The following is a 24,088-nucleotide window of genomic DNA, read 5'->3' as shown; positions in this document are numbered from 1 at the left end:
AAAAAAAAAGTCCCCACTTTTCTCTTTCTGATTTGTATCTACTCAGATTGTTACTGAAATTCTGAAGACAGGTTTTTGGGTTTTAGTCATGATCTGTTATTTACACAATTGCTGTGTTTATTAGTGCTCTGATGAGGTACTTTGATCAGTCAGGGTCATGCTCATGCTTGTACTTATCTCGTTCCCTATCATTTCGTAATACTTCTTCATCGTGTTTATGTTCTCAAGTCTCTTTGTTTCTCTATGGATTGAAGCTTCTTCAAGCTTCTCCATCTGCACCACCTTTTTACCTTCCAACATTTTTACCACTTCAGACATCAGTGGTCTATCACTCGGATCCTGGCTTGTACACATTATCACCACTTGAATCATGGTCATTGCTTCTTCTCTGTTGTAATCTGATCCTAGTCTTGGATCCACCAGTTCCAACAGATTATTCTGCTCCCTCAAAATCTCCACCTGCAGAAACAAGAACAAGAATTACTTGCAGAAACAAGAACAAGAATTACTTTGAGATTTTTCTTCATGTAGCTATGGAAGTTAGTGATGTAACATGTTATTACCCAATCAATAAGGTAAGTATAATTATTGGATAGGTCTGTCTTATTGCTTCTTCCATGAACAATCTCTAGAGCTACAATACCGAAACTATAAACATCAGCTTTATCCGTCAAATGCCCTCTCATGGCGTACTCGGGAGCCATGTAACCGCTGCAAAAAATGTTGCAAAAAATGGTTGTGTTGTGTTATATAAGAAAATTTCACATAACGTAATGTTTCTCATCGATATGTTTTGTTTATTCTTGATTTGACTTACAATGTTCCAGCAACTCGAGTGCTAATGTGAGTGCTGTCCTCTTCATTAAGCTTGGCGATACCAAAGTCTGATATTTTCGGATTCAAGTCTTTGTCTAACAACACATTAGTTGCTTTAATGTCTCTGTGTACAATCTTTAGCCTCGATTCCTCGTGAAGGTATGCTAGTCCTCTCGCTACCCCGATACAAATCTTTAGCCTTGTTGGCCAATCCAATCTCAACTGAGTTTCTTGAGGACCTTTATAAAGAAACGAAAAAAAAACAACAACAAAAATGGGTAGTAAATATAACTGAATTCAAATTTTCGATAGTGCTTTTAGGAAGCTAGCTAGTGTGTGTTGCTAACCAAACAATGCTCGAGCGAGGCTGTTGTTTTCCACAAACTCATAGACTAACAAAAGCTGGTCTCCTTCAGCACAACATCCATATAGTTTGACAAGATTCGGGTGGTGAAGAGCTGAGATCATGCCAATCTCATTCAAGAACTCACGGTTCCCTTGTCTTGATCCTGTGGAAAGCTGCTTCACCGCGATTATTGTTCCATCAGACAACTCTCCCTGTAGTCATCATAGTACAAACAAAACTTTTTGATGTCAACCATTAGACATATCTTTTTGAGTTGTGATCTTTCTTTTAGTTTGTACCTTGTGTACAGGACCGAATCCGCCTTCTCCAATCCTATTTGCTAAATCAAAATTGTTTGTAGCGGTTTTGATTTGCCTCAACGAGAAAGAACTTATCATAGGATCCAAACTCCTGAAATCTGAGAGAAAAACAAAGCTCTAACCATTATTGGGAAACACGTGCATTACAAGTAAATCACTTAAAGGAATATTAAAGATAGTCTTTTGTGATGAGTACCTCTTCCCATTTGATTCCTCGATCTCGAGTGACTTATTTTCAAGAGCATACCAATCAGAACAAATATGAGAAGTATGAGAAATACGTACGCCATCACTGCAACTACATGGAGAGTAGTACTCATACCACTTCTAGGTGGTGCTTTGAAATCTATTGATCGCAAAAGTGTTACATTTTCGTTAGAAGTGAAACATTGAATGCAAAATTTGGAAAATATAGTTTCTGGTTTAGCATTTGTTTACTTGGATCCACTGATATAGCAGATATGAGAGGACCATAAACATCTTCTGTGGGAATAACCGTAGTTCCTTTTCCGGCCCAAGACAATCTTATCTCCAACTTCCCGTCTGTTATCTCGACAGGAAATGTCTTAACGACAACGTTACCAACACCTTTTGCCTCCTCAACGATATTGAAATCTTTCACCTCGAGCTTTCTCTACATTATTTTACCAAAGCTTTCAAAATTTTAGCCATGCATGCTTTTTAGAAATTTAAGATAAATAAGTTGTTTTTTTAGTTATAACCTGAATGTATATGTCGAAGAAGCGTCTACCCAAGCTTTGATAAGTATTGTTACCACTGAACAAGATCTCAGCGAAATGGAGAGTAACATTGTAATTTCCATTTCCAAGACACAATGCATAGTAAGTGAGTGATATGGCTGAGAGACGAGCTTGCGTATATAGGCTAGAATCTACCACGTTGAGCTCGGATGTGTTAGACCCGATTGTTACTCTCTCGGGAACATGTTTATCGTCTACGAAGACTCCTATGTTGCTTGAGAACCATCCATTTTGACTTTCGTATAAACTCTCAAGTCTATCGTATTTATCAGCTTCGTACATTGTCCCGTTGATTGTCACTTCATCTCCACCACAGTTTATATAAAGACCATTGAAAGCTAGACCATGCACGATCGAGAAATATCGAGAGCATGAATAAATGATCAGACACGCGCAAGACTAAAATCTCATTGACGGATTTGTATGCATAGATATGGACTTACTTTTAGGACATTGATAGCTTCTCATACAAGAAACTCTGTAGCAAACAAAACATATATGTTAACCTTCTTCTAGTGTATAGAAATTATGAAAGACTGTATATACATAAAAAATGAACATAAAACAATAGGGTTAATTGTGAATGAATATTGATTTAATTTCTTACACATCATTGTACTGGCATACTGCATTAGTTGGACTTGGATCTACTGAGAAATTGTTATAACTAAGATCACTACAAAACAAAATCCAGTAACCAAAGAGACATGTTAATTACGATGTAACAAATAGATTTTTCCAACGCACCCTATAAAGATATATGAAACTCACATTCTGTATCCTTTGTTTATCATCCAAATTGGGATTGACCCGTTCAACATGTTTCCTGTAAGATATCTGTAAGAAACAAATGATTTAAACCATATTCTCACAAAAATACAGAAAGAAGAGATAGTTATCATCATACAAGTAACATCCGTCACTAAGATTAGAATAAGTGCTAGGGATTGTTCCACTCAGTTTGTTGAAGCTAAGATCTCTGTAAAGAGATTAATACAAAGTTAGTATATAGATTCTATATGATCATCCGTGTATAGTTTGATTATACTTGTAGATATATAGATACTAACAGGAGCTTTAAGGAGGCAAGGTTTCCAAGATACGAGGGCAAATCTCCTGTTAGATTGCAGCTCCTAAGTATTCTACAATGAAAAAATAATACAGAGTGATCGAGTGAGTATTAGCTTTATGTCCAAAAAAGGTTCCAAAAATGTAGTTTTACACTAGGACTCACAACGTTTCCATCTTTGTCGTGTTCTTTAGCGGTGGAAATGGAGATTCGGGTCCATTCAAATCGCTGATTCTCCTAAAATTTTCAAATAGAATAGAGATAATTCACATTGAAGACGACGTAAGCATATATGTAACAAAGATGAAGCCTTAGTACATAGTTTTACATACAAGTCCTTTAACTCAGCGAGAGGAGCAATGGCCATGGGAATTGGTCCGACTAAACCACTTGCTTGAATGAACCTAAAATAACCACAACATTATGATTACTAAATAAAAAAAAAATTATAGATACTAAATCAAGAATTTTTTGTTTTTATTTTTTTGAACATCAAGAATGTTTAGAGGAGGTAATGATCCAAAAGCCAAAAAGAGATCTTACAGTCTCTCAAGTTTAGTCCAGTTTTGGATAAAATCTGGAATTGTTCCTGTCAATTGGTTATCACTTACACGACTATAATGAACAATAACAAACACAACAAAAATCAGAATCTCCATATATATTGCGAAGAAAGAGCATAAGAATATTTACTAATCAAACAAGGTTACTTACAAATCTCTCAAAGTGGTTAGTTTTGCGAAAGTGGTTGGAATTTCTCCGATGAAGTTGTTTGAGCTAAGTATTCTATAAGAAAACAAATATACTGAGGTTTCAAGTTTCAATAATACAAAACTAACATCTGACTGAAAACAATATATCGTTACATTTGCTGAATGTTTGGTAGATTCCCGAGCTCCGGAGGTAATTCTCCTGAAAGTTGATTAGCTTCCAAAACACTAGGATCGTAGCCCCAAAAAAAAAAAAAAATTGAATAAGTTATTGCCAAACATAAACTATGTAAAACATAGCTTATAATTAGATTGAAAATTAGCTGAACTCACAGGTTAGTAAGAGTTGTAATGTTTCCAACCTCTTTAGGGATTGGACCCGTTAACCGGTTTCCAAGAAGCGATCTATATACATGTCATCAACATATATAGTTACTCCAATATGTATAAAACTATGTATATGAACAGCTATGGAGATGTGTATATGTACATGTTTACAAGTGGCAAGACTTCCCATTCAGGAGGGATGGAACCATTGAGATAGTTTCTAGAGAGATCACTACAACCAAAAAGATTGACAGTTTAGTTAGTTTGAAAATGGTGAAACTGTAATTAGTCCTATTGATCCAACTTTTTTTTTTTTGGTTCTTGCTTACATATCTTGCAGAAAAGGAAGTCCCACAAACTCTTTGGGAAGAGACCCTTGAAGATTTTCTTCCTTCAAATGTCTATCTCAAAATTCACAAAAATTGACTCAACAAGCTAAACAGATTTTCATAAAATGGAAAAATCAAGCAGAGGAAACAACGCGCACATATTGGTGATATGGCATATGGTTCCTTTAACGAAGGAGCAGTCACAAGTAACGACATCTTTCCATCTGTTGATGGTTGACCACTCACTTCCAGTAGATGAGACTTCGCATGGATCCACATTCAAATCAATATTCGTTTTTTTCAATGTGGTTAGTGCAGCTTTAAAGGCCTCCGCTACAAATAATTAACACACATAGATCATATATATAATTATATACAAATGACACAAATGAAAAAATAATATATTATGTATACATAATATATTCACCTTCTCGGGTAGGTAAAGTTGCAGATGATGCACAACCAAAGAGGAAGATGAGAAAGAGTAAGAAGGAAGTGAAAAAAGACCGATTGAACAGCATTTTTTTATAATCTTTTGGCTTTTTTACATCAGGATGTAGATTGTTATTTCGTGCAGCGAAGAAATCAGAAGTGTAGAGAGGAAACAAACTAAATCAGCTTATTCTTGTATAGAATGCACGAAGTATTTTTAGGAGAGAAATATATTTAGGAAAGTAACCTTTCTGTAAAATGGTCATTGTTGTTTATTTTTTTTTGGAGCACAAAGTTATTATGGACTTTTACATCTAATATCTTTAATATATGTACAGATTATTAAATGTTAAGTATCTCGGTTGGATTACTTTCATTTTTTCTAGATCAACATCTATCAAAAATTTATAAGGAATAAGTAACACAATTCAACATTAAAAAGAAATTATTTTACTAAATAAACATTTTTCAATCATTGCATCGTTATGAAAAATTGCATATCTATGACAAATCAACAAAGTTTTCAAAAACAAAAAAGAAAGAAATCTAAGGGAAGAAAGAAAGAAATCTAACAGTAGTTCATCATTTGATTTTATTTTCTTTAAGTGTGTGTCAAATAATTAAATTTCCTTGTTCGTTTTGTGTATGAGATTAAACCTTTTCTTTTCTTCTCCAAGTTCCTGTGAATCCTATCCTAGAGATTGAATCTTTACATTTTTGATTTTCAGTTAAATAATACAGATGTATATAAAATGTGAAATCTAGATTAGTCTCTATATATGAAAATTATTCTTCGACGCATATCACAAATTATAAAAATTAACAACTCTATACCATCTTATAGTTAGCCACATCCAGTATATATTTATAAGATAAAAAATACAAGTCTCTCATTTTATAGTATCAGACTATTAAACATATATTTAGATTTGCAAAGTGTCACAACCTAGCCACAAAAATCGTATAAGAAAAAACTTTATACAATTAGAAAACGTCAAATACCTCATCTGATTTTGATTTTGAGACACTGAATCAGATATCACAAAATAGATTTGTAATTTAAAACTTTCTATAACATATGAAATCAGAGTGAAACTGAGGAAACAAATGGGTTGTGTTGGTTTTTGCATCGTGACAGTTGCAAAGAGCCGTTGGTGTAATTAGCGGCAACTTACTAGGGTAAAATCGTCAAGTCAATATAGAAAATCTGTATTTTTAGAGATCTGTCTCAATGTCACCAAAACAAAAGTACAAAGTATAGTTGGGCTTAAGACGACCATTATAGGAGCTTATGCCAATTATTGGTTTTCCTAAGTGTTTTGTTTTTGTTCTAAAGAGGAAAAATGCATAGTTTCAGACTTTTGAGTCTAGGCTTATATATTTACAGTAACAGAACCCAAATTTAGGCTTCCTCCCCTAAAATGAAGAAATTGGACGGTCACAACTACAAGTCACAAGAGACACAACTAACTGATTGAGTACTTGATGTAATTAAACCATCTTTTTATTTTTGCAGTATACAAAATTACGAGTATAACTATGTAACTAGAACTTCCAAAAGAATTATATCCATAACATAACAGGTATAACAAAATATTCTCTATACCTTCTAACGACCCGTATTCAAGTGTACAATCAAGATTAGGCAAGTATGGCTGCTTATTGACTAAAATCGCAGTGATTTCTTTTGGACGATTCTTGATATAGACATATAAAATGTTAAAAGCTTTCAGCAAAAGGAAAGAAAAAAAAAGTTAAAAAGGTAGGTGTAAAAGTAAGGGTAAAACTAAAAAGCAGTCAAGAAAAGCACAAAGTCGTTGTTTAATATTTCTACGTAAAAAGTAGAATAAATTTTATCTTTTTTTTTTTTAAGTGGGCCACGTTAAACTGGTCCACTAGTCCTTAACTCTCACAAAGAGAAAAGTGAGAATCGAACTCAGATGTCTGAGACGCACGGGTAAGACGCATGGCTAAACCGTAAAAAACGAAATACCGCCGCACTGTAAAGGCGCTCGACGAGAGATAGATACGGTCTTGTTTTGTTAAAAAACCATCTAGTTGTATTTGACTGAAATAATTAATTAATTATGCTCGTCAGAAACAGTGGAATCCGAACGTGGATCCTTGCGGAAACGAGAGATTTATGATTTGTCTATTTGCAATTCTCCTAATATATATTCGCAAATTTTCATATAATTTGGCATATGTTTGAAAACAAAATGTAGATAAATATATGCTACTATATATATTGCAATAAAAGGTAATAGATGTTAGCAAAATTAGGAGACACATTTTGAGTGTAGGTCCCATAAATATCATAAAAAGACTACATCACCTTTATTCTTCAAAATTTTGCTATCACAGTTATCACGATAATTTTTTAATTATTATCAATGAATATTCTAAATAAATTATTGTTAATATACATATTATGCTGATATTATTATTAATATTTTATATAAATTATGTATTAATATAAATATTATCGTTATATTATTGTTAACGTGCTATATTTCTCGATTATTAGTGTTTATTTTTTATAGTTAACAAATATTATTTGTTAATATGTTAATATTTTATTACCAAATTTTGGAATTATCACGTTATAATTATCTGATATATTTGTTACCATTTATAATTATCATATATATTTGTTAACATGTTAATATATTATATGATAACAAAGTTAACACAAATTTATAGCGATAACTTTTATATTTAACACAAACTTTCATATTTATAGCGATAACATGTTAATATTTTATTACAAAATTTTGAAATTATCACGTTATAATTATCTGATATATTTGTTACCACTGATAATTATCATATATATTTGTTAACATGTTAGTATATTATATGATAACAAAGTTAACACAAATTTATAGCGATAACTTTCATATATTTTATGTTAACTAAATAATTATCCAATAATAAAAAATATCTTCTTTTAAATGAATAGTATCAGCGATGATGAACAGTATCTACAATAATGCCATGTGAAAAAAAGAGACTAATGGCAATTTATGTAATAGCAATTTATATAAATAAGTAAAGTTAAAAGGATAGTAATGGATATAATTGAAATTAATTATATAGCAGTCACGATCACGAACCCCACACAAAAGAAAATTATTTCTGGCGGCTAGTTTTAAAAAGACCTTTTAAGATATTTTAGTATGTATATAACTATATATATGTAGGACATGTATGTATGAACACTAAAAGCTTTTCACAACTGCTTCTCTCTCTCTCTCTCCCTTTCTCTCTCCCTCTCGTCAATTTTTTTTTTTGTTGTTGTTAAAAATCGCCTCGTCTCATTGAGAACTAAGAGTTTGTTTTTCCCGAGAAAATAAAAAAGAGAGATGGGTTTCATCTTCTCGGCCGAGAAAGTTATGAATGCTCTTCTCTTCATCGTCATCTTCTTTCAAATCTACGGATTAAATGCTCAACTTCTACCCGAGGATGAAGGTGCGTATATCACTTTTCTTTTTTTTAATTTACATTTCAAACAAATTTATTTAACTCCAAATTTCATGCGACTTTATTCGATCGGAGATAATTTTAAACTATGATATAAAGGGCTATACTTTTACAAATTTGTTTCTTTTTGTTACAAATTTGTTTCTGTGTTGCGGATTTTTCATACGAACCTAAAACTCAAAAGATTTCCATTATTAACTTGGCGTATATTTTAATTACGCTTCAAATTGTCCAAAACCTGAAAGATGAAGGAAATAAAAACTTGTAACTGGTTTTTTGTCATATGGTCAAATTTGACGAATGAAGCTGGAAAGTATTGGATTTATTCTTTTTCAAAAAAAAAAGTATTGTTTATATTTAATATCGTGGACCTGCCTCAATAATTGAATCGTCGTCACTCGTCACTCGTCACTAGTCTACGATCGACAAAAAAAAAAAAAAAATTCGGTGCAACTTGGCTAAAAAAAACACGTTTTTCAATTTCCATGTACGCACTCAGTGACTACCGTTCGAATGGACTATATCAAAAGATCCTGAACCATCTGTATTATTTGTTCAATTATATATAACCTATAGTTTGTCGATTTATTTATTCTTGATTTATTTAAATTATAATCTAACATTTGGATAATAATTGGTATTTTAATATCTGCAAGTTGGGTCAATGAGAGAGACGTTAATTATCTCCCATTCTTGCTCATTAATTGGGCTATCCTCATTTATATCTAAGTTTGACTCAAATGTTTGACATTTTCTGTTTCAACAGTTCAAACATTGCGAACGATCTTTAGAAAGCTTCAAAACCAAACAGTGAACATCGAAAGGACTTCTTGTTCGGACAGAAATTGGAACTTTGCCTCCGGCTTAGCAAACAGTACCATCATCTGCGACTGTTCTATAAACGCCACCTGTCATGTCACTAGCGTGTAAGTGAAACAAAAAAAGAGACTGATCTTGAATGTATTTTATTAATATTCTTGCGAAACAAGAAACTGACTTAGGGTTTTCCCGGAAACCTTTTTCTTTCTTGATTTCATAAAACACAGTGAACTTAAAGGTTTCAGTTTGCCCGGGATTTTTCCGCCTGAATTCGGGAACCTCACACGTCTTCAAGAGATGTACGTTTAACCATTATAGGCTGTTTCTTGATTTTCTTTTGATGGTCTTTGAAACTTGAAACTCACGCAATATTTGTTTGTGTTTTTGTTTTTTTGCCTAACAGAGATCTTTCTCGGAACTATCTCAATGGAACAATACCTACGACTTTGTCTCGAATTCCGCTTGCAATCTTGTAACCATTTTTTAGCATTCTCTTTTATTTTGTTTATTGTGATGATAAGGTTAATTTACTGATTCTGTTTTTGTTTTCTACAACAAACAGGTCTGTAATCGGAAATCGCCTCTCTGGACCAATTCCTCCTCAACTCGGAGCAATTACTACACTCATTGATCTGTAATGTTACAAATAAAATCTTGTTTTCTTCAAACCAAAATTGAAGTGTGATTCTAATATCCGAAAATCATTTGCAGGAATTTAGAGGATAATTTTCTCACAGGACCACTTCCTTCAAACTTAGGGAACTTAAGAAGTTTACAAAGATTGTAAGATCCTTTATGATATTTACTTTTTTTTTTCTAATTAACATTACTGTTTTACTTAGTGGCTTAATCTATTTATATTACAGGCTTCTCTCTGCGAACAACTTCACCGGTCCAATCCCTGAGTCTTTAAGCAATCTCAGGAACTTGACTGATTTGTAAGTACACATTCAGTGAGGATTTCAACAATATTGATTCTTTGAAATGATCTAAAAGCTTCCACTGTTTCTTGTAGTCGAATTGATGGAAATTCTCTATCTGGAAAAATACCGGATTTTATTGGAAACTGGACTCTGCTCGATAGGCTGTGAGTATTCATCATTACTCTTGGATTACTTCTTCTCATGACCGTTGTGAAATTTATAGTGAAAGAAACTGTTAATTTGCAGAGATCTTCAAGGCACATCAATGGAAGGTCCAGTTCCAGCTTCAATATCAAACTTGAAGAACTTGACTGAATTGTAAGTATGCAAACAGTCTAACAAATATGTAAAATCTTTTTTTTTACCGCATGTTTGAGCTGAAAAAATCTCTCTTTTAATTATCAGGAGGATAACCGATTTGGATGGACCGGCCTCTACTTTTCCAGACTTGCGAAATATGACGAATATGAAACGATTGTAAGTTTAACTCTGACTCGTGTTATATACTCTGTTTCATTAAACGGTATCTAACATTAATCTGTTTTTGCATGCTTTGTTAACTTCATTAGGGTACTAAGAAATTGTAAGATAAGGGGACGTATCCCGGATTACATTAGTTCAATGAGTGGGCTAAAGTTACTGTAAGTTAAAACTCTCTTGCTAAATTTATTGTTTACTAATGATTTGATCAATATCTAACATTACAAGTATGTGTGTGCAGAGATTTAAGCTCAAACATGTTAACTGGTCCAATTCCAGACACCTTTAGGAGCCTGGATTATGATTTTATGTAAGTTTTCAAAATTGTCAAATATCAGATGATGATTAACCAGTGACTCCAAAAAAACTGATTCTTGTTTTGGTGCTTTAGGTTTCTGAGTAATAACTCATTGACAGGTCAAGTTCCTCAGTTCATCCTCGACAGTAGAGAAAGACTGTAAGCAAATAACTAATTATATTTTGTATAATAACCGTATATCATCTGCTTATCTGGTCATTCCTTAATCTATTTCAGGGATTTGTCTTACAACAATTTTACTCAACCACCTTCTTTAAGCTGTAATCAGATTGATTTGTAAGCATTTTTGTTGTTTTCATGTCGAGAATTCTGTTATTGAAGTATGTCTATATATATTCTATTATAACATGATCTTCAGCTTAGCATTGTCTACTTTACCGTTCTTTCTATGCACGTTTTCTAATCTGATTTATTGGTGAAAACTTTCAGGAACTTGGTCTCCAGCTACCCGTCAGTAACCGATAACAAGTGAGTCTTCCCTCCTTAAAGGTTTCATAAAACCCGCATGCAAAACGCAAGGATATTTACAATGAAACAAATTTTCTGCTTGTATAGTGTTCAATGGTGCTTAAGAGATGATCTTCCATGTCCCCGAGATGCAGAACGTGAGTGTATACCTAACCTTACATCTTAAAGATTCAAACTTTCAATGTGTATACTCACATTTACATCTTAAAGATTCAAACTTTCAATGTGTGTTTACTCATATATATATATATATATATATACCTTAAAGAACCAAACTTTCAATGTAACATTACTGATTCTTGTTTTTTCTTTGCAGATTCTTCCTTGTTCATTAACTGTGGAGGAAGGGGAATCGAGATCGAAAAAGACACGTATGTGGAAGACTTGAACGATGGAGGACCATCAAGATTCTTTTCTGTAGCTGAAAAATGGGGATACAGCAGTTCTGGAGGTTGGGTAGGCAATGGAGAAGCTGGCTATATAGCAACGGATAGGTTTAATCTGATCAATGGATCGGTTCCAGAGTATTACAAAACAGGTCGTCTCGCTCCACAGTCACTCAAGTACTATGGACTTTGCATGAGAAGTGGAAGAGGAACTTACAAAGTTCAGCTCCACTTTGCAGAGATAATGTTCTCAAATGATCAGACTTACAATAGCTTAGGGAGAAGAGTATTCGACATTTATGTTCAAGTGAGTTTTTGCAGAACAAAGAAATCCAAAGTTTCAGTTTTTTTGTTTTCTTTGTTAAACAATAGAGTGATGTTATCTTCAGGGGAATTTGTTGGAGAGGGACTTTAACATAGCAGAGAGAGCAGGAGGAGTAGGTAAACCATTCATAAGGCAAATTGATGAAGTTCAAGTGAATGGAAGTACTTTGGAGATTCATTTGCAGTGGTCAGGGAAAGGCACAAACATGATACCAACACGCGGTGTTTACGGTCCTCTCATATCCGCCATAACCATTACACCAAGTGAGTTTTCAATCTTTCTCAATTGTTACAACAACAAATTTTAGGGTAAGTGAATGAATGTTGTTTCTCTGTTTTTTTTGCCTGTTGCTGTAGATTTCAAGGTTGATACAGGAAAGCCATTGTCGAATGGAGCTGTTGCAGGCATTGTAGTTGCAGCGTGTGCGGTTTTCGCATTGCTTGTTGTTATAATCCTTAGGCTAACAGGTTACTTGGGTAAAAAGGAAGATGATGAAAATGGTAAAAAGAAAACATCAATATATTGTTGTAGAAATGCTTTTGTCATGTTCAAGATCTGATTCTTTGTTTTTATCAGAGGAGCTTCGGGGACTTGATTTGCAGACAGGATCGTTCACATTGAAACAAATCAAACGTGCTACGAATAACTTTGATCCAGAGAACAAGATTGGTGAAGGAGGATTTGGACCGGTTTATAAGGTGATGATTGCTTTGGTTTTACATCTTCACAAGTTCTGTGAGATTTGGATTGTAAGTATTGATGGGTTTTTGGTTATTAGGGTGTACTCGCTGATGGAACAACGATTGCAGTGAAGCAGCTTTCATCGAAATCAAAGCAAGGAAACAGAGAGTTTGTGACTGAGATCGGGATGATATCTGCGTTGCAACACCCAAATCTTGTGAAACTTTATGGTTGTTGCATTGAAGGGAAAGAGCTCTTGCTTGTTTATGAGTACTTAGAGAACAACAGTCTCGCTCGTGCACTCTTTGGTTAGTATAATCCATCTGAGAAGATAGATCAGAGTTCTTGATCTTTATCCTAAAGTCTCTTGCGACTTTTCTATCAACAGGTTCAGAGAAACAGAGACTTCATTTGGATTGGTCAACAAGGAACAAGATATGCATAGGGATTGCAAAAGGATTGGCTTATCTACACGAGGAATCAAGGCTGAAGATAGTTCACAGAGACATAAAAGCAACGAATGTGCTTCTTGACCAGTCTCTGAATGCTAAGATCTCTGATTTTGGTCTAGCTAAACTCGACGAAGAAGAGAATACACATATCAGCACAAGGATTGCAGGAACAATGTGAATGTTCATTACTTATATAAAGAGTCTCAAGCTTTTTCTCTCAAATTCATCGTTATAGGTTAACATTACTGACTTTCTATTTCAATTGATGCAGAGGTTACATGGCTCCAGAGTATGCAATGAGAGGTTACTTAACAGACAAGGCAGATGTTTACAGCTTCGGTGTTGTCTGTTTAGAGATCGTTAGCGGAAAGAGCAACACAAACTACAGACCAAAGGAAGAGTTTGTTTACCTTCTTGATTGGGCTTATGTTTTGCAAGAACAAGGGAATCTCTTAGAACTAGTGGATATGGATCTCGGTACAAGCTTTTCGAAGAAAGAAGCAAAGAGAATGTTGAACATTGCTTTACTCTGCACAAACCCATCTCCGACTTTGAGACCACCAATGTCATCTGTTGTAAGTATGTTAGAAGGGAAGAGCAAAGTCCAACCACCATTGGTGAAACGTGAAGCTGATCCAAGTGGTGCAGCTGCAATGAGGTTTAAGGCCTTTGAGCTTATATCACAAGACAGCGAGTCACAAGTCTCGACCTTTGAAAGAGATAGAGAAAACAAAAGCTCATCGTCGATGGATGCTCCTTGGGTTGACTCTTCGTTCTCTGTACAGGACAAAGATGTTAAACAAGAAGAAGACGAAGAAGAACGATCATCATCTTCGTCGAGGAAACTTTTAGATGATCTTAACGAGGTGAAGATAGAGTAAAGAATTGTATATCTTTATGATTCTTTTATTCAAACTCTAATTAACAACATAATTCATTTTATATCGCATTACATAAAGTTGAACACGTCTCACGACGCAAAAGCAAAGATGTTAGCTTTCAACAAGAAGAATGTTCATTATCTTCTGTTAGATGATCTGTACCAATATCGATGTGAAGATTACTTAAGTTTTCACATTTCTTACAATCTTTTTGCTGGTCGATTGTACAAATTCTTAATTCACTTGCCATTAGAGATTTTCTTGATTCAGTTTGTCATTGCTAAAGTGGAAATCTTTTGTTGGATTACTGAGTTTTGATTTTGACTATATACAGCTTTAGTAACGTGAGGACAAAACAGTCTTTTAAGGAGTCTATTTTCAGAACTCGAAAGCATTGTTGAGCTGGATGGAGAACGAAGGTTGAGCAACGCTTGCAAGAGGAGTATCAGCTCTAACAACTATTCCGGTTCGTCCGATGTTCCCATTCCACTTGGACCGGCCAAACTGCACAAACCAAAAAAAATCCAAAATGAGAGTCGATAAGAAAACCGAAACGAGAACCGGTTAGAGAAAAGAAACCAAAATTGGCTTACGGAAACAGATGCAAATGCTGAAGGATAAGCGGTTAGCGCGCAGCCACATATCATGTTGACGTTATCGTTCAACGAGTGAATAACTTCAGTTTTCATCCCAGGATTGCTTCCTCCAAATGTAGAGCTCACACTGTGTTTCCATGTTTGTGAGTTTCTTTTATATATATATATATTTTGATTTGGACAAAAGAAAAATGAAATTTTAAAAGCTTTTTTTACCTAAGTTGAATTGCAGGTTTCATCATGAGACCGGACTTACGCCAAGCCAAGGCTTGAGAAACACCTATTCCCAATGATTTGTCAGGCCAATTTACCATTGGTGTGATTCTTGTTCCTTGTTTTGTCTGTTTCATCAAAGTAACCAAGATTTTCAAGCTCTTGAAGATATAAAGTGTGACTATACTTGAGCAAATCATTAACCAACCTTGCAAGAGAAACTAAACCTCATATCGCCTGGATATTGACCTTGCGCTTGAAGAAGACCACCACATAAAGGAACAAACACACTTGTCGTCAATCCTTCACCAGATACATACGTCAATTGACCATTTGGGAACTGCAAATCTAGAAACGACTGTTCCACGTGCGGAATTAGTTCCATTTTTTTGAGAATTTAAAGGCAAACACACATAGCAAGATCTTAAAAAATTAAAGACACTTACGCAGGCAAGAGGATTGAGGCAGAGCATTGACATCATAAGCCATCTTCGATGCTTTGACCACATAGCTGGACAAAGTGAATGCATACCTTTCTGATAAGAGAACACACATATGAGTTTTGGAAGATGGAGCAAAAAAACTTGAGATACAAAGACTAACGTTAAGCAACTCAATTATATATCTATTGAGACAGATGAAAATAAGATTTTTGAGCTTTAGGCATACCTTTCTATCATATCCATACCAAAGCAAGTGTTGCTTTGATAGATGAACAGGCAAAAGAAGAGTTGAATCGCGCATAAATAGCAGCGGTCCAAGCTGGAGAAGAAAGAGAGACGAACTATCATCTCTTGCAGTTGAACTTGAAGTAGAAGCTTCTACTCTCCAAAGATCTCCCCTAGCTGCTAATGAATGTTCCGTACCACTTGTTCTACTTTCGTAACTTGACGATATCTCAAACGTTCCCTACATTTAATAGACCAGAAACTGTTATCTGTAAGCAAATTCAACTCTTGGCACGAACTCCACCAAACCTGGTTCACAACATAAATCTATTCTCCCAGATTCATATTTGACTAAACAAGCCATAGCTCAACTAAATCCTACATTTCACAAGACCTCAATCAACAAGCATCTAAGTTCCAAAAATTTGCATATGCTCATACTCAATCTCTACATTTCAACCCAATCCAGATATTTCTGCAGTTCTATACAACATCATAGAACAAGTACCTTTGGTCTCGCAAGTAATCCAGCAGTCCTTAAATCGAATTCCGTAACTTTCTCCTCTGGCACAGTAACAGAGGAAACAGTATCTGTCTTAGAAACCCTCGAGTCATCTTTTGTGTCCACATAAACCATATGGCTCCTCGTAATCTTATCTCTCTCCATAGAAACAGACGCGTGCTCCTCGTGCCGAAATGGCATAGGCAACCTCCTGAAGAATTGCTCAACCATCACGTTCAATCCAGCGCCGAAATCAACACCAGCTTGACCGATTTTGTTTCCGAAATCGAGAATAGCCGAGACGCCATTGATGGGTTGGACGGTGGAAAACCTCGAATCCCTAATCCCGAATTGCTGACTGGGGAACTCGAGATCGAAGAGCTTCAATTTCTGATGATTCGGCCATGGAAATGAAGGTGGATTGATTTGAATCAGACCCGTAAAGCCCTGAGCAAGTCGGTCAGCTAAGTCTTGTCCATGTCGCTGAACCTCTTCCCACGCTTCGAACGATCTCTCCACAGACATTTTCTTCTGCAAAGGATTAAACTTTGCAACTCTACCTATGAGGTTTTAGCAGAATAGCCCCAAAGTGAAGAGAAGGGTGAGATATAAAGAGGAGAAAAGCCACAAATTTACAATATCCTCACACTAATCAAAACTAGGGTTCAACAGAGGTTCGAAAGCTGAGACCCACAAAAACAAAAAAAAAGATCGGAAATTTCTGTTTTCTTGTGGAGGTTAACGAAAATCGAATCTACGGAGATGCCATATAATCTAAACAAGATGAAATTTAAAGCGAGAAAAAGAGCTTTGAAAGATGCACACAAATCAATCACTTTTGATGATAGATAGGCTTTGTTTTCAGGCGAACCTTTGTCCCTTCTGAAGACCTCTTCGGTCATACTTATAAAGAAAGTTTTTGACTCAGCCAGAGGGTTCCGCATATATCACTAACGTCTCTTTTGTGGACTTATCAAAACACTACAGAGTTGTTTTCTGTTATGATATTTTCTCTTCTCAATGGAAAAAAAAATCTAAAACAGATCAACTACGGCACATAATCGAGACAAAGAACAAAACACAACTCAAGTTCTCGGATCTGTCCCCTTCAAAAAAAGTTGAGACTCTTTTTCACTAAGAGTCTTGTTTTCGTACAGCTTCAGTGTGGCAAGAACACTAAGTTGATGTCTACTAGAAAACAATCTTTGATATAACTCATGCGAGAGGAGTACAGATCGTTCGGCTTAGGTTCTGAATCTCTGTCAGCAACCTTGAGACTGAGTCTTGTACTTCTTGAGGAACTTGTAGCTTCGGATGTGTCAAGTCCAATGGATATAGTGTGATGACTTTCATCACAACAGACAAATGTAAGTTCTTTGTCTTGCCATCCCACACACTCTGGTTTGGAAACTTGCACTTCTCTTTCAACACGCATTTATCGCACACCTATCGTGCAAGAAAACAAAAAGAGTCTTGGTTAGATGCTGTAATTGGAGAAAGGAAAATGAGATCAAGGACAGTATAGTGTAAAGCCAGTTTTACATTGTTCTCTGGGATATCGAAAAACTTGCGAAGTGTTTTAGCAGCGAATATTGCCCTTCTTTCCAAACTCGGGCAACCAAATAGCACAATGTTCTTCAGGTCACTACCTGATAACCACCTGTAAGTTGGATCTGAGGTCATGAAAAGCCGTGGAGGCAAATATGATCATTGAATCAGATTCAAAATCCTTAGCTGCAAATAAAATGCTGCAGGGTAAGGCAATCGAGACCATACAAGAGATTCCTAAAACTCAGACAGTCTGACATCAGAATTTCTCAATCAATCAAACAGAACAAAACAGAAACAAAACACAATTGTATATTCAAATATACACAAGTAAAGGTTCTTACTTTGCTATTTCCTGGTGATCCTTTCCGAATTTTTCCGCTGCAAACTTAACAAAAGTTCTAGCATACTCTTCATCAAGACTCCCCGATTCCAACTTTTCTCCACTGATGAAATTAGCCTTGTTCAAATACCCTTGTTTATGCAGAAGCTTCACAAACGACAACATCTCTAAAGGAAGCTCCTTATAAACCCTAATCACATGGTCCTCTTGTTCCCGAAAATTCTTCTTTACATCCTTCTCTTCATCGCCCTTGAACAACGTGTAAAGCTTGTGACTTTTCTCGGTCTGCTCTGGTGTCACAACCTTCCCCTTCTGCTTCTTCTTTTTCGTCGTCACTGGCTCCGATTTCTTCAGTTCTATGAGTTTAATCTCCAATTCCAAAAGCTTTCTCTTCAATTCGTTGCCTTCTTCTTCGATTTCGATCGTTTCTGATTTGGGTCTCAATCCTACGACCTCTTCGAATAAAACAGAGAGCGGTTTCTTATGAGGCTCCGATGACGAATTCAGGTTTCTGCAAATAATCGAAGGCTTGAGGAGAGTCTTAAAAAAGGTTTGATTTTGGAGAGCCGATTTGAGCAGAATCGCCATGGCTTCAGTAAATAAGCTTGAGAAATCAACGAGGTAGGAAAATTCGGCAGATTCACTGATTAAAAAGTAATCAACAAGATAGCCATTGAAGCACCTGGACCTTCTCTGGAAGGAGACGCGAAGGGTTTAGCTCAGGGTCTTAGACGAAGACAGAAGAGAGGAAGCGATTCCAAAACCAGAATAATAGTAGAAATATAACCAAACCGGTGTCCGGTTTTAAATAAATTTGTACCGGAAAACTAGTTTAACTATTTCAGAACTAGGGATTAGGCTCCCGATCATCGGAGCTGCAACAATTAACGCCGTCAATTTCGCCGGATTAAAAAGACTTAAATAGAGGTGGGCCTTTATAAGCCCAGGAGAAAACTAGCGGAACTAATAAAGATTCGATATAAGGTCTGATTACAAGACCGAAATTTTTTTCTCGGTTTTACCATAGACCGAAATTAAACCATTGGATATCCTCTTCTTTGAACAGCAGTCAGCAAATCAATATATTTCCTTTTCAAGATATTAGTTTGTTGAACCAAAAAAATCAATGAATTTTCATTTCTCCAACAAAGATCTCGCAATCTTCAATTCACATGCATCAAACCAGTTTTTTTTTTCTTTTGCTTTCTTCACAGAATCACATGTATCAAACTGTTTGCTTCTGATCATTCAAATATAATTCAAAAGATAAAAAAAATAATAAATACATTTATATTCTATTTTATCTGGCCAGTAATAATTATGTAATTTTTAATATTTATTATAAGACAATAATAAGATATATAAAAACAAATTCTTCTGTGACCAATCTGGTTGAACCTTGTCGGTTCACGTTAGCTAGCCGTACTTTGTATCCTAATCGTCGTGCCGTTTTCATCAACTTCCGCATCGTTTTCTATTTTGTTTTGAGTTAGGTTCTCATTTTTTTATTCGTATACGCCTCGCAAAAATAAACAACTATTAAGCAGACCAGACCTTAGCCAACCACGTGTCTGACTCGTCTTCTATATATTATCACATCAAATCTCTGCCCCCTTAGATCTTGCCACGTCAAAATCCGACAATTACTATTACTGGTACAGCAGCAATTTTCTTATTACTTCTTCAACTGCTTCGTTTCTGAACAAATTGAACATGGCCTCCATTTTTCTTGAGCAGTGCGTGTATACCAATTTAATTTTAAAATTGTCTTACTTTATGACTTTTGATTGTGTATTTTCTTACACTTTGATTAGCGAGAGCAAGACACGTCTATGTACTGGTATTAGAAAATGAGTTTGGTATTAGTGAAATGTTTTAAAATGATCCAGAAGCGGAAATAAATAAAATGAAATGATAACTATCAGCTGGTCCATGACTCCATGTTTTGTACAAACCCAAATATTTTTTTATAAAAAAAATAGTAATACAAAATACATACTTTTTTCTTATCTAGGTTGATTCATTGTCATTTAGCCCCAGCAAGATCATAACATTTCACATGGTTCAACATTTTTAAATACCCTAAAAAAGAATTTAAACATCGACCCATTACAAGTTGAAATCAAGAATCAACTTTTCTTCATCCTCCTCCTTAAAAAACCAAACCTTTTCCTCATCTCAGAAAAGCCCCCAAACTTTTACTTGCAGAAAGTAAAAATCCAAACTTTTTTTTACTAGAAAGTTCAACATTGTTTTGCTTCTCCATTCATGGCCGGTGATTCGACTGATAATCGGCGAGAGTTCGTTGTCAAGATTAACGGTGAAGACAATGATTCAAGCAATAATAATGGCGACGCAGGAAAGATTTGGAGAGAATCAAGTTATAATTTTTGGCACGGTGACCAGAATAATAAGAACGGTAAATCCGGTGGTGAAGACGACGGAAGTTTTGATTTTATGCGGCGGAGGAATGAGAAATCTGCGGAGCCAGATCCACCGTCAAGGCTCATAGATCAGTTTCTCAATAAACAGAAAGCTTCGGGTGATGAGATATCTCTCGACATGGAACCTAACATGCCGGAGCTTCAAAGCAACATGGTTTCTCCGTCACCGGTAACGGCGGCTTCGGGTTCTGCTTCACCAATAACGGCGGTCGATGCTATTAGACGGAGGCAAAACAGAGTGACGCTTTCTCCGTCTGTTAAAGATAGCGATAGTAGTGAAGAAGACGAAAACAGAGTAGACGAATCAGAGGTTGTAAAGTGTAGCTCGAATAGATCGCTGAGGACAAAGACTTTGATGAAGACAAAGACAAGATCTAGATTGATGGATCCTCCAACTCCTGCTTATCCGGAGATGGTTTCGGGTCGGACTCCAAAATCCGGTAATTTGAAACCCGGGTATTCCGGGAAAACCACTAAACCGGGAACTCCAATCCAAGGAGGAGCCATGGATTTGGAAGAAGAGGAAGATCCGTTTTCAGAGGAGGATTTTCCAGAAGGTTACAGGAAGGATAAACTTTGTGTTTGGGTTATTATGGAATGGATATTTCTGATTCTGATCATCGCCGGTTTGATTTGTAGTCTAGTGATACCTTTCTTGCGTGGCAAGAAACTGTGGAACCTAGCTTTGTGGAAATGGGAAGTGATGGTTCTTGTGTTGATATGTGGGAGATTAGTTTCGAGCTGGATAGTGAAGCTATTCGTCTACTTCGTCGAAAGCAACTTTCTTCTGAGAAAGAGGGTTTTGTATTTCGTCTACGGTATCCGAAAGGCGGTTCAGAACTGTCTGTGGCTAGGGCTTGTGTTGATCGCATGGCATTTCTTGTTCGACAAGAAAATCGAAAGGGAAACTGGAAGCACAGTGCTTAAGTATGTTACTAAAGTTCTAGTCTGTTTACTCGTTGCTGTTATCATCTGGCTCATAAAGACCTTACTGGTTAAAGTTCTCGCTTCATCGTTCCATATGAGTACTTACTTCGATCGGATTCAAGAATCGCTGTTTACTCAATACGTGATCGAGACTCTCTCGGGACCTCCTCGAATTGAGATTCATTTAGAAGAAGAGAAAGTAGCAAATGATGTAAAGACTTTAGAGATGGCTGGAGCTAAGCTATCTCCTCCAGGTCCAACGGCAGTTTCTAATTCTTCGCCACAAGTGACCATTGGAAGTGGAAGGCTGCAAAAGAGTCCGACCAGAATCGGCAAAAGTCCGGTTCTTTCACGGTGTGGTTCCAAGAAAGGAGAGGAGGAAGGGATAAGGATCGATCATTTGCAGAGAATGAACACTAAAAACGTATCGGCTTGGAAAATGAAGAGACTGATGAATGTGATAAGAAAAGGAACTCTTTCTACTTTGGATGAGCAGATTCAAGACACGACGACTCACGAAGATGACAAAGCCACACAGATACGAAGTGAATTTGAAGCAAAACTTGCAGCGAGGAAGATTTTTCAGAATGTTGCTGAGCCTGGATCCAGGTATATATATATATATATATATATAAATATATATATATATATATATATATCGTATGACGTTATGCATAACTTTGATTTGATGTTTCTTTAGGATCAAGATTTTAAAACAGAGGATTTTTTTTTTCTTTTGGTTTTAGGTACATATATATCGAAGACTTTATGCGTTTTCTGACTGAAGATGAATCTGAAAGAGCCATGGGACTCTTTGAAGGAGCTTCAGAGAGTCACAAAATCAGCAAATCTTGTCTGAAAAATTGGGTGGTAAGTGTTTTGTTTTAGATTCATGATATCTCAAAAAGCTTTCTTTCGAACGATGCTAAAATCCTTAAACCCTTTTGCTAGGTTAATGCCTTTAGAGAACGAAGAGCACTAGCTTTGACTTTAAACGATACAAAAACAGCAGTGAACAGGCTTCACCGAATCGTCGATGTTCTGGTCAGCATTGTGATCATAATCGTCTGGCTTCTCATCCTAGGAATCGCTACAACCAAGTTCTTGTTTGTCATAAGCTCACAGCTTCTTCTTGTAGTCTTTGTGTTTGGGAATTCTTGCAAAACCATCTTTGAAGCTGTCATCTTCGTCTTTGTGATGCATCCATTTGATGTCGGTGACAGGTGTGAAATAGACGGTGTTCAGGTTTGTTTCTTGAAACTCTGTTTCTGCATTTAATTACGTAAACACATTACTTGAAGAAAAAGCTAATCCTCTGTTTTTCTTCCAAGTATAGATGATTGTGGAAGAGATGAACATTTTGACTACCGTCTTTCTTCGATTTGATAATCAGAAGATCGTATATCCAAACAGTCTTCTTGGCACAAAACCTATCGCTAATTATTACCGGAGTCCGGATATGCAAGATGCCATTGAGTTCTTTGTCCATATAGCAACTCCACCTGAAAAGATAACCGCCCTGAAACAGAGGATACTCAGGTTAGAAGCTAAACTCCAAACCCTTAATCCTAAACCTTTAAAGGAAATAAACAGAGACTAATATGAATCATATTCCATTGGTTTTTGTGTTTATGCAGCTATGTAGATAACAAGAAGGATCATTGGCATCCATCGCCGATGATTGTGTTTAGAGATATGTGTGGATTGAACAGTGTGAAGATTGCGATGTGGCCAACGCATAAGATGAATCATCAAAACATGGGAGAGAGATATGTGAGGAGAGGTCATTTACTTGAAGAGATTGGTAGAGCTTGCAGAGAATTGGATATCGAATATCGGTTATATCCTCTTAATATCAACGTCAAAAGCATTCCTCCTTCTGCTACTCAGATCACTTCTGATCGCATTCCTCCTAGCTGGAACAACAACCAACAACGCAATGCTTAAAGATTGGAAGATATGAGTTTTTGTATTGTTTGTAATTGTAGAGACTAGAGAGTGAAAAAGAGATTTTGTTTTCCTTCTTCTTGCTCTTTTACTCTCTCTTTATTGTTTTGAGACCTTGAGTGTATTCTTCATATTTGCAATGTGAAGCCGGAATTTGTTTTTATGTGGTTATATTCATCATGCAATAATAGCTCACATCATATGAATTTTGATTCTACAAGCTGTGTTGTGTCTGTTGAAGATTAACTGATTAACAATTAACAGAACAAAAAAAAAATAAAATAAAAAAATTAACAGAACAAATCGAAGTGACATCGTTTAGTCATAACCTTTAACACCATAGCGACGTCGTTTGGTCATGTACTTAACCTTTAACACACTGACGGCGTAAAATACGTAACCGTGTGCGACGTCGTTTAGGTATCTACATTACTGCTTCTCCTTGTCTATTTTTTTCAATTTTGTTTTTTATTATTGACGAATATTTTTGCTTACTCCTCGCGCAAAACGGCTAAAATATTTTCAGCAGCTCATTATTTCAGGGAATTTTCAAATCTTCGTTTCTCGCGCCGA

At 35.7% G+C, this 24,088-nt stretch overlaps 5 protein-coding genes across 5 annotated transcripts; 2 read left to right on the top strand and 3 right to left on the bottom strand.

Annotated features, from left to right (window-relative positions):
- Nucleotides 1-119: 119 nt before the first annotated feature.
- LOC18010868 (probable LRR receptor-like serine/threonine-protein kinase At1g53420) lies at nucleotides 120-5,199 on the bottom strand. The gene is made up of 23 exons (XM_024150186.1): nucleotides 5,106-5,199; nucleotides 4,893-5,011; nucleotides 4,679-4,740; nucleotides 4,513-4,581; nucleotides 4,356-4,427; nucleotides 4,179-4,250; nucleotides 4,027-4,098; nucleotides 3,856-3,927; nucleotides 3,645-3,716; nucleotides 3,478-3,549; nucleotides 3,314-3,385; nucleotides 3,151-3,222; nucleotides 3,015-3,080; nucleotides 2,851-2,919; nucleotides 2,687-2,721; nucleotides 2,205-2,581; nucleotides 1,921-2,116; nucleotides 1,679-1,828; nucleotides 1,462-1,580; nucleotides 1,164-1,374; nucleotides 818-1,055; nucleotides 564-711; nucleotides 120-459 (listed from the first exon to the last, which is right to left on the bottom strand). The coding sequence occupies exons 1-23, from the start codon at nucleotides 5,197-5,199 to the stop codon at nucleotides 121-123; spliced, it is 2,868 nt and encodes a 955-aa protein (XP_024005954.1). The 3' UTR covers nucleotide 120.
- Nucleotides 5,200-8,343: 3,144 nt separating this feature from the next.
- On the top strand, nucleotides 8,344-14,560 carry LOC18010876 (probable LRR receptor-like serine/threonine-protein kinase At1g53430). The gene is made up of 23 exons (XM_006392727.2): nucleotides 8,344-8,581; nucleotides 9,360-9,519; nucleotides 9,640-9,711; nucleotides 9,816-9,884; nucleotides 9,975-10,046; nucleotides 10,124-10,195; nucleotides 10,279-10,350; nucleotides 10,428-10,499; nucleotides 10,582-10,653; nucleotides 10,741-10,812; nucleotides 10,905-10,976; nucleotides 11,057-11,125; nucleotides 11,207-11,272; nucleotides 11,351-11,410; nucleotides 11,564-11,602; nucleotides 11,690-11,739; nucleotides 11,919-12,295; nucleotides 12,378-12,576; nucleotides 12,670-12,813; nucleotides 12,890-13,011; nucleotides 13,092-13,302; nucleotides 13,383-13,620; nucleotides 13,718-14,560. Exons 1-23 carry the CDS (start codon nucleotides 8,476-8,478, stop codon nucleotides 14,325-14,327), a joined length of 3,096 nt encoding a protein of 1,031 aa, XP_006392789.1. The 5' UTR covers nucleotides 8,344-8,475; the 3' UTR covers nucleotides 14,328-14,560.
- On the bottom strand, nucleotides 14,537-17,169 carry LOC18010875. The gene is made up of 7 exons (XM_006392726.2): nucleotides 16,313-17,169; nucleotides 15,806-16,045; nucleotides 15,583-15,672; nucleotides 15,345-15,494; nucleotides 15,140-15,264; nucleotides 14,921-15,050; nucleotides 14,537-14,831 (listed from the first exon to the last, which is right to left on the bottom strand). The coding sequence occupies exons 1-7, from the start codon at nucleotides 16,829-16,831 to the stop codon at nucleotides 14,706-14,708; spliced, it is 1,380 nt and encodes a 459-aa protein (XP_006392788.1). The 5' UTR covers nucleotides 16,832-17,169; the 3' UTR covers nucleotides 14,537-14,705.
- An 81-nt stretch (nucleotides 17,170-17,250) lies between these two features.
- On the bottom strand, nucleotides 17,251-18,930 carry LOC18010885. Its single transcript, XM_006392725.2, has 3 exons — nucleotides 18,199-18,930; nucleotides 17,849-17,966; nucleotides 17,251-17,752 (listed from the first exon to the last, which is right to left on the bottom strand). Exons 1-3 carry the CDS (start codon nucleotides 18,783-18,785, stop codon nucleotides 17,522-17,524), a joined length of 936 nt encoding a protein of 311 aa, XP_006392787.1. The 5' UTR covers nucleotides 18,786-18,930; the 3' UTR covers nucleotides 17,251-17,521.
- A 1,462-nt stretch (nucleotides 18,931-20,392) lies between these two features.
- Nucleotides 20,393-23,715, top strand: LOC18010611 (mechanosensitive ion channel protein 4). The gene is made up of 5 exons (XM_006392724.2): nucleotides 20,393-22,177; nucleotides 22,315-22,438; nucleotides 22,520-22,813; nucleotides 22,905-23,107; nucleotides 23,206-23,715. Exons 1-5 carry the CDS (start codon nucleotides 20,466-20,468, stop codon nucleotides 23,513-23,515), a joined length of 2,643 nt encoding a protein of 880 aa, XP_006392786.2. The 5' UTR covers nucleotides 20,393-20,465; the 3' UTR covers nucleotides 23,516-23,715.
- The last annotated feature ends 373 nt before the right edge of the window (nucleotides 23,716-24,088 follow it).

Source organism: Eutrema salsugineum, unplaced genomic scaffold, assembly GCF_000478725.1.
Source record: "Eutrema salsugineum unplaced genomic scaffold, Eutsalg1_0 scaffold_7, whole genome shotgun sequence".
Classification (NCBI taxonomy): Eukaryota; Viridiplantae; Streptophyta; class Magnoliopsida; order Brassicales; family Brassicaceae; genus Eutrema; species Eutrema salsugineum.
The sequence above is the reverse complement of the archived record's forward strand: the minus strand, read 5'-3'. Positions and strand labels throughout refer to the sequence as shown.

Bases quoted from the DNA above. Each gene is read 5' to 3' on its own strand.
- LOC18010868 (XM_024150186.1), bottom strand. From the start codon at position 5,199: ATGCTGTTCAATCGGTCTTTTTTCACTTCCTTCTTACTCTTTCTCATC. The intron at 3,081-3,150 runs GTATGATGATAA...TGTTTCTTACAG, and splicing joins CTTAGTGACGGATGTTACTT to ATATCTTACAGGAAACATGT. The intron at 1,581-1,678 runs GTACTCATCACA...TTTTTCTCTCAG, and splicing joins GAGGAATCAAATGGGAAGAG to ATTTCAGGAGTTTGGATCCT.
- LOC18010876 (XM_006392727.2), top strand. From the start codon at position 8,476: ATGGGTTTCATCTTCTCGGCCGAGAAAGTTATGAATGCTCTTCTCTTC. The intron at 12,814-12,889 runs GTAAAAAGAAAA...TGTTTTTATCAG, and splicing joins AAAGGAAGATGATGAAAATG to AGGAGCTTCGGGGACTTGAT. The intron at 13,012-13,091 runs GTGATGATTGCT...TTTGGTTATTAG, and splicing joins GATTTGGACCGGTTTATAAG to GGTGTACTCGCTGATGGAAC.
- LOC18010875 (XM_006392726.2), bottom strand. From the start codon at position 16,831: ATGTCTGTGGAGAGATCGTTCGAAGCGTGGGAAGAGGTTCAGCGACAT. The intron at 15,495-15,582 runs GTAAGTGTCTTT...CACGTGGAACAG, and splicing joins GCCTCAATCCTCTTGCCTGC to TCGTTTCTAGATTTGCAGTT. The intron at 14,832-14,920 runs GTAAGCCAATTT...TGGTTTGTGCAG, and splicing joins CAGCATTTGCATCTGTTTCC to TTTGGCCGGTCCAAGTGGAA.
- LOC18010885 (XM_006392725.2), bottom strand. From the start codon at position 18,785: ATGGCGATTCTGCTCAAATCGGCTCTCCAAAATCAAACCTTTTTTAAG. The intron at 17,967-18,198 runs GTAAGAACCTTT...TCCAACTTACAG, and splicing joins GATCACCAGGAAATAGCAAA to GTGGTTATCAGGTAGTGACC. The intron at 17,753-17,848 runs GTAAAACTGGCT...CTTGCACGATAG, and splicing joins TCGATATCCCAGAGAACAAT to GTGTGCGATAAATGCGTGTT.
- LOC18010611 (XM_006392724.2), top strand. From the start codon at position 20,466: ATGGCCGGTGATTCGACTGATAATCGGCGAGAGTTCGTTGTCAAGATT. The intron at 22,178-22,314 runs GTATATATATAT...TTTTGGTTTTAG, and splicing joins GTTGCTGAGCCTGGATCCAG to GTACATATATATCGAAGACT. The intron at 22,439-22,519 runs GTAAGTGTTTTG...CCCTTTTGCTAG, and splicing joins CTTGTCTGAAAAATTGGGTG to GTTAATGCCTTTAGAGAACG.